This window comes from Neopsephotus bourkii, unplaced genomic scaffold, assembly GCF_033783945.1.
Source record: "Neopsephotus bourkii isolate Nb327-2 ecotype Australia unplaced genomic scaffold, CSIRO-AGI_Nbou_v1 NB_1508, whole genome shotgun sequence".
Lineage (NCBI taxonomy): Eukaryota > Metazoa > Chordata > Aves > Psittaciformes > Psittacidae > Neopsephotus > Neopsephotus bourkii.
The window spans coordinates 5672590-5684643 of record NW_026901984.1 but is presented as its reverse complement, the minus strand read 5'-3'; the positions used below and the strand labels follow the sequence as shown (position 1 = coordinate 5684643).

Here is a 12054-nt window from a genome sequence, read left to right as displayed (position 1 = left end):
AGCAGTAAATGGAACTTCTTTGGCGGAGAACACTGCTATTTCAGTGTAAACCATCTTTAGAAATTACATCAGATGAATAGTGTTCCGAGGGTACCTGTCTTTAATTGAAGTAATGACTTAATATATACACACTGGATCTGTGGTAGCAGTAGTACATGCCCTGCTACAGAATATGGCAACTTATGCCTTCTCTAGGTTCCTGTTTAGACTCTGTTCTCATTTCAGTTATCTGTTCCTTTCTTCTGTGGTGAATTTTAATCCAAACATATGGTTTCTGGGCTACATCACTGGCAGTTTGGTCCTTTCTGAGCTTGTCCACTGTGTGTGCCATTACAGTGCTGAAATGCAGGGCAGGGAGCTACCAGCTGGCCAGAGGCTGATAACCAGGTTATAGAAGTGCTAGAGAGGTACATACCAGTTGGATCAGTAGTCAGGTCTATGAAGGACTCCCCCCTGCCTCTGATACATAGGTGCCTTGCATGAGTTACTACAGCACTGTTGTCCTGGGTTCAGCAGTCATTTTTCTATTTCTTAGTAGCTGGTGCAGTGCTGTGGGTGCACTTGAGTGGCTGCAATCCTCCTGTGAGGGGGCTGCTCATGTAGGAGGTAGATGTGGGTCTCTGTCCTCATTCCAAGAATACTACCAGAAAACAACAGTGCCATGATGCATACTGTGCATGTGACCTTCACCTCTCAAATTTTGATGGGAGCAAGATTTACTTTTATATAGAGTTGACTATATATAGTCATTTGTTGACATCATGTACACCTTGGTATGCAGCCTGCTGCCATGTACAGTGAGCTTCCACTGAAGGAAAGGGCTGGACTCTGCTGAAAAATTAATGGCTCTACTGGAGGACTGCAGCATGATCACAGGAGGGAAATTAAAGGCTGTCTATGGGCCGTCAAGTTTAGTATCTCCTTCCTTGAAGTATCTTTAGCATTAATGTGATCACTTACATAGCTGTTTATTGTTTTGTTGCTGCAGTTTCTTAAGTCCAGACTTTTGACTACTGTAGACCTTCTCCCCCCGCCCCCCTCGCCATGTGTGCAGGAGTGCTGCATCCCAAGATCTCTAGTTGTTGCTGAGGCTGTAAGTGAAGCTACAGGGAAGTGAATGTATTAAGATTTGCTAATCCTGAGGAGCAGCCATCAGAGAAGTAAATCAGATTTTACAGGACCTTTGACTGGATTAATTTAATTTATAATGGAATTCTTTCATAATTGGCTCTTACAGTGTTGTTCTTCTGTTTGCGAAGCTCAGTGTCTCACTGATCAGTCTGTAATCACCTGAGTCTTCCTTTTTGCCATTTTGAATGTTTTATGAACATGGTTAGTCTTTACTTCCTCAAGAACACCTGTAATTTTAGAAATTGTTTTAAAAGAGTAATAAGAAGTCCAAGAACCATTTTTTTTAGATTGAATTAGCATGAGCTGCTCATCTGAAAATATTTATCTGTGCGTATATGCTGTTTTCACATTCTTACATTTATCAGGAAGCCTTATTTCATTATTCTTATTTGCTGAGACCTCTATTTACTGCACAACGCAGATAAAAAGTTTCTGCTTTTCATTACTGTGACCTGACCATTTTCATGTAGTAGTTCAACTAGACCACTTAGATTAGGGTTGTTTTATTTCCTATGTATCATCCTTAGCTTTTTCGCATATTTTCTCTATTGTATTTTAATGTAACCAGGTGAATTTTCTGAATAATAATTTTTATTCATATTGATTATTTCTCTTCCTCCTATTCTTTTTTAAATTATTATTATTTATTCCAAATTGCTGGCTTTACTATACTGCAAAACTAGAATTAGCTTTTACCCCCAGAACTTTCCCATCTTGAGCGTGAAATCATGACTTTTTTCTTAATAGTTGAGTCTTACAGAGCTTATACTTCTCATTTTCAGTCTTAGTATCTTTTTCTTCCAATAAATTGAATAAAATTTTCTTCTTTCATGTGAAATAGTTTCTTGAAAAGTGCACAGGAGGGAATCTTACTGGTTTATTTCCAGGAGATTTGGCAGGATGTCTCGTCATTCCTCGAGTTTTTGAGTTTGCTGCAGCCCCTGTTTATTAATTCAGGCTTTCAATTGCAGATGCATATAAGGGTTTGGGGTGGGGATTTTTGTTTGCTATCTTATGGGTTTTCAAAAGCTTATTTTATAGCATGTTTTCCTAATTTTTATGTGCCACCTTAAGGTCCTTTAATGTCTGTGTTTAATGCAACAGTATTTGTTGTTGTTGTGTTACAGTTTGCCATTTCACAAAAAAAGGAGTAAAGTGCTGGATTTAACAACCATTCCTAGCATGCTGTACTTCTGAATATGTATGAGTTTTCAACTGATTTTTGTCATCAACTTATTTAGTAACATACAGAACGTTAGTTTTGTGCCTTGATCTGTAGTCATATTGAATGTATTCAGTGCAATAGATCAAAATACATTGTTTTCAAGGAGGTCACTGGAGCATGCTTTTTCTGATGCTTCATTCAGTTCTCACTGATACTAGTGGAAGTCTTTGCATTGGTTTGAGCGTGCTGTTAATTAACAAGTTTTAGTTACCATAGTTCAGCTAGAAAAGTTGTTCAGTGCTGTGAATATAAATCAAAACGCATATTGACTGCTGGCTATCAGAAAGAGTATAGGATGCTGCTCTTTCTCAGAGTTAGTTGTGTTTTCTTCTCATTAGCATCCTTCTGTTTGCAAATTTGTGTAACATATTTGCTTTCCTCTTTCATTAAGCACCAAATGGAAACAAATTTACCAATTACTGCCAGTGTCAAATCAGTTTAATTCCATCATGTAAAGCTATATTTTTCTTGCTTTTATTACCACCATATGTGGACAAGAGACAGGCCTACGTGCTAATAGGTCTGTATCTATGCTTCAGAAAGTATTTGGTCATTCTTATTTCACATCCTTTGTATGCCTTAAAGCATAAATGCACTAGAATAAAGCTAAATAGAGGTTAAAAAATGGCAGCCCAGGGCATTATCTCAATAACGTATTGAAAAATATATTGTCATGTCATGAGACCGACATGACACTTTTGTAAGTACTGACTTAAAACTAGAAGTGTGAGACTACATTATCTGATCATTTATTCTACATCAGAGACTGCATTTATTTGTAGAGTGTAACGGGCATTTATGTGCCACTTCTGTGAGTCTGATACCACTAACTTGAGAAAGCAGTTTATAGCTGCTGCGGATGCAGTTCATTTTCTCTGGAAGAAAAAGACTGTTCTACTTCTGTAAATGGAAAAAAAAGTTGTAGGTTTCTTTTAAGTTTGATATCTGGAGTGAAAGCACAATCAAGGATGGCTGATGGAAGCTTATATGCAGTGAGTTGAGGAGCACACTAAGTATTTATGTTCCCTCCCGAGGAAGGACATCTTGCAGATATGAAGATATTTTCTGTCCTTACAGACAGAGTACAGATACATAATACTGTGTGCATCATTTCTGATGTTCAGCGAAAGTCATGTCAACTTGCACATAGCTTGTTGGCGAAACTTTGTGTAAACTTTGTCCTGCAATGTACTGTTTTCTTTGTTTGCCTACTTCAGGTCTCCTCATGACTCAAAAGCAAGTATTTTAGTTATTTCTTTGTAATGATTTATCTGTGCTAATAACAAATAGTCTTTCTTTATTTTACTTGCTCATGATTTCTTGCCCTTAATAGCCTGCCTCTTGTATTTTGAGTAACTCCTTTGAGCAATATTCTAAGGAAGGACTAGTGACCTAATTCCTGTACATCCACAATTTAAGTAAAACATTTATGTACCAGAATCAATAAATAAATACACATAGTTGCATCCCATGCATCTGGCCATGATAGTGATTGTGTTTCTGAGATACATGTTTTGAATTAGTTTTATTTTTTTAGACACAGTTGATTTTTGTTTCCCACCCTGAGAGCTCATTTAAAGAAATGAATAGGTAACTACAGTCCTGACCATCACTTCTCCAGGTTTCAAGCAATGCCTTTGTGTCACATCTCATTCATGGTTTGCCTGCACTCCTCCCAAGTTCTGCAGGTGCAGCATTACTGTTGTAGGGAAAATCTAGAGTGAGAAAGCCTTTTGCAATGAAAGTATGGGCTTTGAAAAATACGCTTGGCTTGTATTCAGCTCCTGCTGTACATGGAAAAGAATCAGACCAGGTATGACAGGACTTCAATCAGAATTGTGAAAACTGTGGCTTCTACAGACATTCCATCATACTGAGATCCTTTGCTTCAAACTTTACCCATCTGTGACTCAGCTAATTGCATAAGGTTTCCATCATTATGGAGAGAAGTGGATGGCTTTAATCTCCCTGTCCTCTTATTCTTGTTTAGACATCTAACAGTGGTCACACGGATCTGCCAAAGCACTGAGTTTTTCTTCCCAATGATTCTAAAGGAAGACTGGAGCAACAGCTCAGACATACATGTATGCAGTATAAATATCTAATTTATTCATATCCAGCCAGTCTTTCAACGTGAAAATCTGTTCTAGAAATTGCCTAAGTCCCTAGCCCAAAAGGCTGTATGTTAAGACAGTCCTGAAAGAGTTGAGTCCTGACTACCAGCCACTTTTTTTGTGTGTCTTTTATATTCATTATGTTTTTATTTAAACACTAGTAACAATTCATTTTTATCTACTTTTTTTTTATTCCAGAAACTACCTCTTCAGATTGCAGCTTGAGGATCTCTCTCTAATACAGGTATGTTTTCATGTTTGTTCCCATAGTTCCTCTGCATGATGTAGGTAAGCAGATGTTTTAAAGATAATCAAGATATTTATACGCTTCATAGCTACAGATAAGTATGCATCAGGTTTTGTCCTCTTTGCAGCTCCTTATTATATAAGTCATATTATCCATTTTAATTCCAGATTAGCCTTTGTCCCAGGCCTTACAGACCTGATGTTACGTTACTCTGCTGTAATTTTGTTAGAGTGAATCTATAAAAATAGAGGCTGGAAAGGAGGGTCATGTTCTCTTAGAAAAATGTTTCCACTTACTATTGTGCAGCTTCTGTATCCAGAACTTACTGTTATTATAGAAAAAATACATTTTAAAAATAATTATAATTTAAAAAAATCTTTCATACTTACAGAATTTAAATTAAGCAAATGAAACAGCAGATTTTCAAGAAAGAAATACAGTGTGAACACAGGTATCAAAATCTGTGTTTTGTAAATAAGACAGCTATCTATAGTTTAAGACTTGTTTAGAGCTTGGAAGATGAAACAAAGCCTTTTAGAGGCAGTTAGGCTTCATGGAAAGGTGAGAATCCCTGATGGATTTATTTTATCCTGAACTTCACCTGACTTCCATATATTAGCAACCTCATCTTCTCTCAGTATTCTGAGTGGAGTTACTTGCTTAGGGTTTGTTGGTTTTCTGCTTTGTTATTTTTAACCTTATAATTTCTGACGTTTGGCATTCTTCTTGTCTTTAAGAGTAGTTTTAGTAAATGTAATTAAGTTGGGTGACTTGCTAGGGTATGGAAATATAAAATCACAAGGTATATTTTTTCATAATATTTTCATTTGTGCAGTTTACAATTAACTAGCTTTAGATTCCGGACTGTGCCTATTATTTCACTAAGTAATGCTGTACAGTTGAATATGGAAAAGTAAAAAGAGTTCAGGTTAAAGCTGTCTTTTTGATTCGTAGAACACCTTGTGTGCGCTTTAATTAGGCTTGCAGGCTTCTTTTGCTCTCTCAGACTACTAGAAATAGGATCTGAAGTTGTCTTATAATTAACCAAAATTGCAGTATTGATAAATATTCAGTTTTGTTGCTATTGCTTAAGGCTAAGAAGCACCAAGCACTTCTTATATCCAGAATTCAGACTGCCCACTTTTACCTTATGTAACACACTCAATATCCTGGCATAATTTAGTCCTGAAGACTCTTTGTTGCGAGGCTACTCCCAGAGGTCTCTGGTGATGTTATTGTAGTTTATTCTGCTAAATCATAGATTGAAGTTCACAGCTGCCCTGTGTTAGCATAAGTATCAGTAGGCTGAATTCACTAATGAGGGAGAAATCTGTAGGTTATAGAGGTTTATAACTGTCCTGACTCAAACAAATGCCCTCCCATCTCAGTCTGCCAAAAATACAAAATGAGGACACAAATCATACTGTTGATGTTGATACTAGGTTGCTAGGTTTTGTTGGTCTTAGGAATGTGCAGAACCCTTTTCCATGTGTCAACTTGAGAAGACTGTTTAAAATTTCCTATTCAGTCTTCAGTGCTGTAGCACCACTGTTTTGTGTTTGTGTTTTTTAGAACTCTTTCTACAGCTCTTTAGAGAGTTTATGCTTCTAAATCAAAACCTAAATATGTATTTTTTTCCTTTTCACCCGTGAATCTTTATAACCCCTACCTACTCCCCAAGTATTCAAGTTTTTTCCCTTTATTTTCAAACCTACCATTGTGACTTCTTCATATTTGTCCTTCGTCCCCTCTGTTTCCCTTCTATGAGATTGCCTCAGGGCAGCCCTTATCCAAAAGATGTGTTTCCTTGGGTATGCCAGGATGTGACAGTTGTGGCAGCTCCAAATTAGCTGTGAGATGGCTGAAGCCTTTTTTTTGGTGCAAGTAAGCCAGGATGTAAGGTGTGTTGTTTAAGACTCCCAAACTCATACACAACTGTTATGGTTTAAACCCAGCCAGACAGCTTGTTCACTCACTTCCCCCCCCTTATTCCCCTCCCCCTGCTCCTGGAGGGACAGAGAAGAGAATTGAAAAGAGTGCAACTCCCATGGCTTAAGATACGAACACTTTAGTAACTAAGGTATAACACAAATCACTACTGCTACCACCAATAACAGTAATGATAAAGGAAATAACAAGGGAAGAGAATACAACACCTCATCACCAGCCGACCCATAACTTGCCCCCCCGGCCCGACCAAGCACCGACCGATACCTCTTCCAACCCCCCAATCCTCGCCCTTCGGCTAACTCTCCATTACCTCCTGGGCATGACGTGCTGTGGTATGGAATACCTCTTTGGTTAGTTTGGGTCAGGTGTCCTGTCTCTGCTTCCTCCCAGCTTCCCTCCTCCCTGGCAGAGCATGAGGCTCACAAAGTCCTTGGCCAAACTAAAACATCATTGTATCAGCTCTGTTCAGGCTGAAAGTCAAAACACAGCACTGCACCAGCTACCAAGAAGGAGAAAAATGACTGCTACTGCTGAACCCAGGACAACACCACACTCAGGTCATCTTTTAATCTGATGTGAACATATGAAATCGGCCACTGATCTTACAGTCGTAAAAGTAGGCTTGGGAATGTTCTCAAGAGGCCCTTTAGCTCCCCCACCCTCTTCCCAGATACCCCAGGCCAAGATCAGGAGTGCTGCTGTTATTACTGGCAGGTACTTGTCTGAAAACTTCTTACAGGTCTTTAGTCATAAAGATGCACAACTTTTTTCAGCCTTTGTTGGGAAATGTTAAGGAACGAAGAGAGTCTCTGTCTCATGATGGTGAAAGTGAGAAAGCTCTAGTAATGAAAGAGACGGTAACCATTCCTGTGGAAACTTGGAACTCAAATTTACCAGCTACCAACCTGAAATCCACCTAGAGCCAAAGTATGTTAACCAAATGATTCACCGAGGTTTACAGAGGTTTACAGACCTTTCAGACAAGTTTTGTTGAAATGACAGAATGCTAGTTGCAATGCCAGTCATCCCGACATCATGTGTAGGGTTACCTCAAGTATAATTGAAGTAAACTTTGATTTCTGAAACTTTAGGACGTGTGAAGTTTCTCTCATTCACATGTGGTGAAAGAAATATTTTGAATAAGATTGGAGGATATAAAGTTAACCAAGTTAGCAATTAAAAATTACGGTATTTTAAAGTTCCAGATCTTTCAAACTTCAAACTCTGTTATGGTTAAGGGAGGTAGAAACAAAAGTGAGAAACAAAGTAAAAGTTACATTAAATAATTGCAAAGCAGAATGATGGAATTTCACAGGAGAAATGAAGCGTACTGTGCTTTAACTTGTTAATGCAGTATGGGCTAGTCAGATATTCTTTTTTTTTGTGAAGGGGCTGAACACTTTGACACTTTATGTAAGACAGAAGAAGCGCATGGTGAACTGCTAGCTGTAAGAGGCTTTCACTGTAGCACAATAACAATACAAAAGGTCTAGAAACAAGACAACCTATACACCTGTTGTTTAATTTTTTTTAGAAAATTGCTCAAGCTTTAGCTTTGCAATTGTGTATCTGAAGGAAGAGGAAAACTGCTGACTTCTTCATGCACAGCAAATGCTTCCAGCATGGAAGCAAATATGATTGTTACAATTTGCATACTCCTTTTCTACAGCTTCAGTTAGAGTTTTATAATGGTTTGATTTTTACATTGATGCTTTGAATTTATTTTTTTTTTAATCTTTCTTATAGCACTTTTCTATCTGTAAAATAAAGGGAATGCCTAAAACTTAATCTTGACCATTGATGCACTTCAGTTATTTTTGTAAAAACAAGTTTCCTCATCTGTCATGCTGAAGTGTCTGTTGGAAGAAGTCATTAGTTTGTCCACACATTGCTATTATGAAGAAAAAGGCTTCATGTTGCATGGAGCAAACTGGAACAGTAAGAGTCATTCAGGTATAGCAAAAGCATCTTTGCAAATCTTTTGTTTAGAAATTTCTGTATATTTTTGAGAAGATATTTTATTAATAAAGCATTTGTTTGGAATGTTATCAGGCACTGCAATGTTATCTGATACTGGCTTATTATAGGAAAGATTTTTAAAAAGGAATAAAGTAAAGTAATGACTCTGTGTTGGTAAACTTCTGCAGAAATTATTTTTGGGCAAAACATGCGTGTCCTGTTTTCTGCAAGTCTATACTTGGAAAACAGCTTTTGAAACACAAGATAACCTTCCTTTAAACAACAACACGACAACAAAGCCACCAAAAAACAAAACCCACGAAAGCAGACAGCCATTTAAAATACAAGTTCTCACAAGAGAAATGCGGAACAGAGATTAATGTATTAAAAGAGTACATTTCCATCAGTTCAGTGAAGGTTAATCCCTTGTAAAAGTGAGGGTTAGAGTGCTACTCATCAGACAGGAAGTGTGTCTAAATGTGAGCTAGGCCTGTGCAGTGAGACATTGTTTGCCCATTGTGGATACATCAAAGTTGTCATCCTACATGTTATAGTTCTGTGCCCTGTACTTTGTAGCATGTTGTTTGAGTAAGCAAGTTTCATATGGTAGTGTCTGTAGCAAACCAGTATTTGGTATGTCTCAGCAATTTCCTTTGTGTAGTAGAATAAAGAGAATAAAGCGAGTAAAAGCTTTTTAAGCTCTTGCTGGTGAAGCCTAAGATTCAAATTGTTCAAAGCTGACTGCTGGAACAATGTGTGTATAGCGATTATGGATTAGGATAGAAGCACTCATTGGACTGTCATTGTGGAAGGACAAATATTTTATAACTCTTGCTACAGCAATAGGAGACTCACAGACATAGAAGGCCTGACTCCGCATTGTGGGTTTTTTTGCAAGTTTTGTTATTGTTCACCTTAAGTAATCATAGAATAATCCATAAAAGTATTGGCCAAGATGAAAGGTGGATTTCCTGAAAACTTGCTTATGTTCCTTAAAAATATAAACCCAGAAAGCTAAATAGTAGTGTTTAAGTGAATAGGTTTGTTTTCAAACATGTTTTTTGAAAATACAATGTCTAGCTGATGTCAGGATTAATAGTGGGGCTTTGCCATCAGATAGAGAGAGAAGGAGAGAATGGCTTTCACAAGTATCTATTTTTCACCTTCTTTTTTTTTATGTTTGCTGATGTATCTGTAAAGAGTGAAAGACTAATACATGCTGGCTTATAAAAATGTGTATGCCACAACTGCCATAAATGTTCTTACAAGCCAGCGTGTGTAAGCTTTTCACAAACCTGATAGAATGTATGCATTTTTAGTTCTTCCATAAGATGAACTTCTTTACAAACTCAGATCATTAAAGTGTTTAAAGGGCACATGCTTGAGTTTGTCTTTCTCGGTGAATCTATTCTCGGAAATCTCTATTTGAGATGCCCAGGAGGTTGAATACGAGCCTATTCCACCTGCTCCCGTAGTTACATAAATCTCCCGAGATTTTATTCTCATGCTGAATCTGCACATCTTTCAGTTGGAACTACACATACCTCAAAGTCCATTTTTAAAGGCAATTTTAGCCCCTCGTTTACTGCAAGATTTAAATTGCATTCTTTATGCAGGATGAGAAGATTGGAGGTTCTTTTTCATGTGTTTTATTAAAGGCCAACTCTACATTCTGGAATCTTGAGGCTTTGGGGTTATATATATATGTATATGGGTATGTATATGGGTATGGGGGAGTATGCCCACTAAGGAGGTATTCAAAGAATTAAGGGCATGATTGGATCTAGGAATTGTAAGAAAAAGGAGCTACTCTGGAAAATTAATTTTTACCAAAGAGAATTCTTGCTGTTTATGTGCATCGAGAGTGTCAGGATTACCTGTTACATATGATAGTTCACTTTTATATGAGTCATGAATGGCTAGATTGCATGCTAAATAATAAGTTAAGTAAATTGTAATACTCTTTAAATATAGAGTTTGTTTTTATCTTGGTTAAATAAAGAGGAGATCTGACTTTATGAATCAAGTACTTACCAGGGTTGTAATCCTATTTTGAAAAGAAAAATGGCTTATTATTATTATAAAATGAGATCATATTGTCTTTTATGACAGACTTTCATGCTTTAGTTTGTCTTTTTAGCTAAGGTGGCATTTGGCCCAGTCTAGAGAAAGTGATGCTTGAATAGAGGTGCAAATGAGTCAGACTTTTTTTACGGCTTATTTTTTGGGACAGTCCTAGGAACAAAATTCAAGCTTGTAAGAAGTCATTATGTAGAGTCAAATATTTAATTTTTGCTGGTAATAAAAACCTTCAGTTATAATCAACAACTTCAGAGAAAAATATAAGGTATCTAATATTTAATCTTTTAATTTCCTTAATTTGTTGAGTTGCCAAATAAACAGAACCCCTTAAAATGCAGCATAACGCTTTTTCTAAAACTTTTATTCACTGTATTTCAGTACATTTATTTTTTATGATGTATGTTACTTACAGTCACTATTTATGGAATAGATGTCTGATTTGTGAAATACAGGAAACAAACCTAATGATTTATCATTTTATTTTGGTGTGAAGCTACCTGTGCAGAAAAGGAGAGCAAGAAAAACTTTATCTGATTTTGTACTTGAAGGCATAAGTAAACCAACCTAAGGATGTCAACTTGTAACAGCTATAGGTTGGCAATATAGAAATGAGAAGCAAACTGAGATTTAACATTCTCTTTGGGTGCCTAAGTTATATGTGGTACCAAGCAAAAAAGTGAAACCCCCTCTGTTGATTTCCCCTTTATACTTAGGGAGGAATATTTCCCTCACTCTTATTACAGATGTTTTTTCCCCCCTTCTTTATGTAAAGGGAACCACCAAAACATGATTTCTGCTTGGGCCCTTCACATTTTTATCTGGGTTGTGTGAATGGAAAACAGGTAAGCTGGGTAGATAAGTTAGTGTTACCTTTGATGCTGTTCCAAGTTCCTTGAAAACTTGGAAGTGATGGGAGGTCATACAACTTTCCCAAAGAAGGCTGAGGTGAGCAAGTTGCAGGGTGAACAAAAGGTGATAGAGCAGGTGCAAACTTCTGCTTGGGTGCTAGGGATGAGCAAAACTTAAGGAAGCATTTGAGCTGCTAGCTTTTGTATAAGGTGGTGCTGAGAACAGACTAATAATATAAATATAAATAAAATAAATATAATAAAATAAAAAATAAAAGGCAAAGCACAGTGCATCTGTATTGTGGTTTAAGGAACCCAGGACAATCTGTTTATCACAGTGCTAGTTCTATACAGTACCTCTTTTTCTTGTTTATACCTTTCTGATGGCAGACTGCTGGATTTTACTATACAGCAAGTCCACAAATAATTACATTGGACGATTGGGGATTTAAAGAAGAATTAAGAAGTATTTGTGAAGCCGGAGCAAGTCTTTTGTGG

General features: G+C 37.0%; 1 protein-coding gene across 4 annotated transcripts in view; it reads left to right on the top strand.

Annotated features, from left to right (window-relative positions):
- Positions 1-12054, top strand: part of SEMA5A (semaphorin 5A) — a 316989-nt gene that overhangs the window by 123234 nt on the left and 181701 nt on the right. For all 4 annotated transcript variants that reach the window (XM_061369678.1, XM_061369679.1, XM_061369677.1 and 1 more), the window contains exon 5: positions 4669-4714. In XM_061369678.1, coding sequence (XP_061225662.1) covers positions 4669-4714 — 46 coding nt within the window. The remainder of the gene's footprint in view (positions 1-4668; positions 4715-12054) is intronic.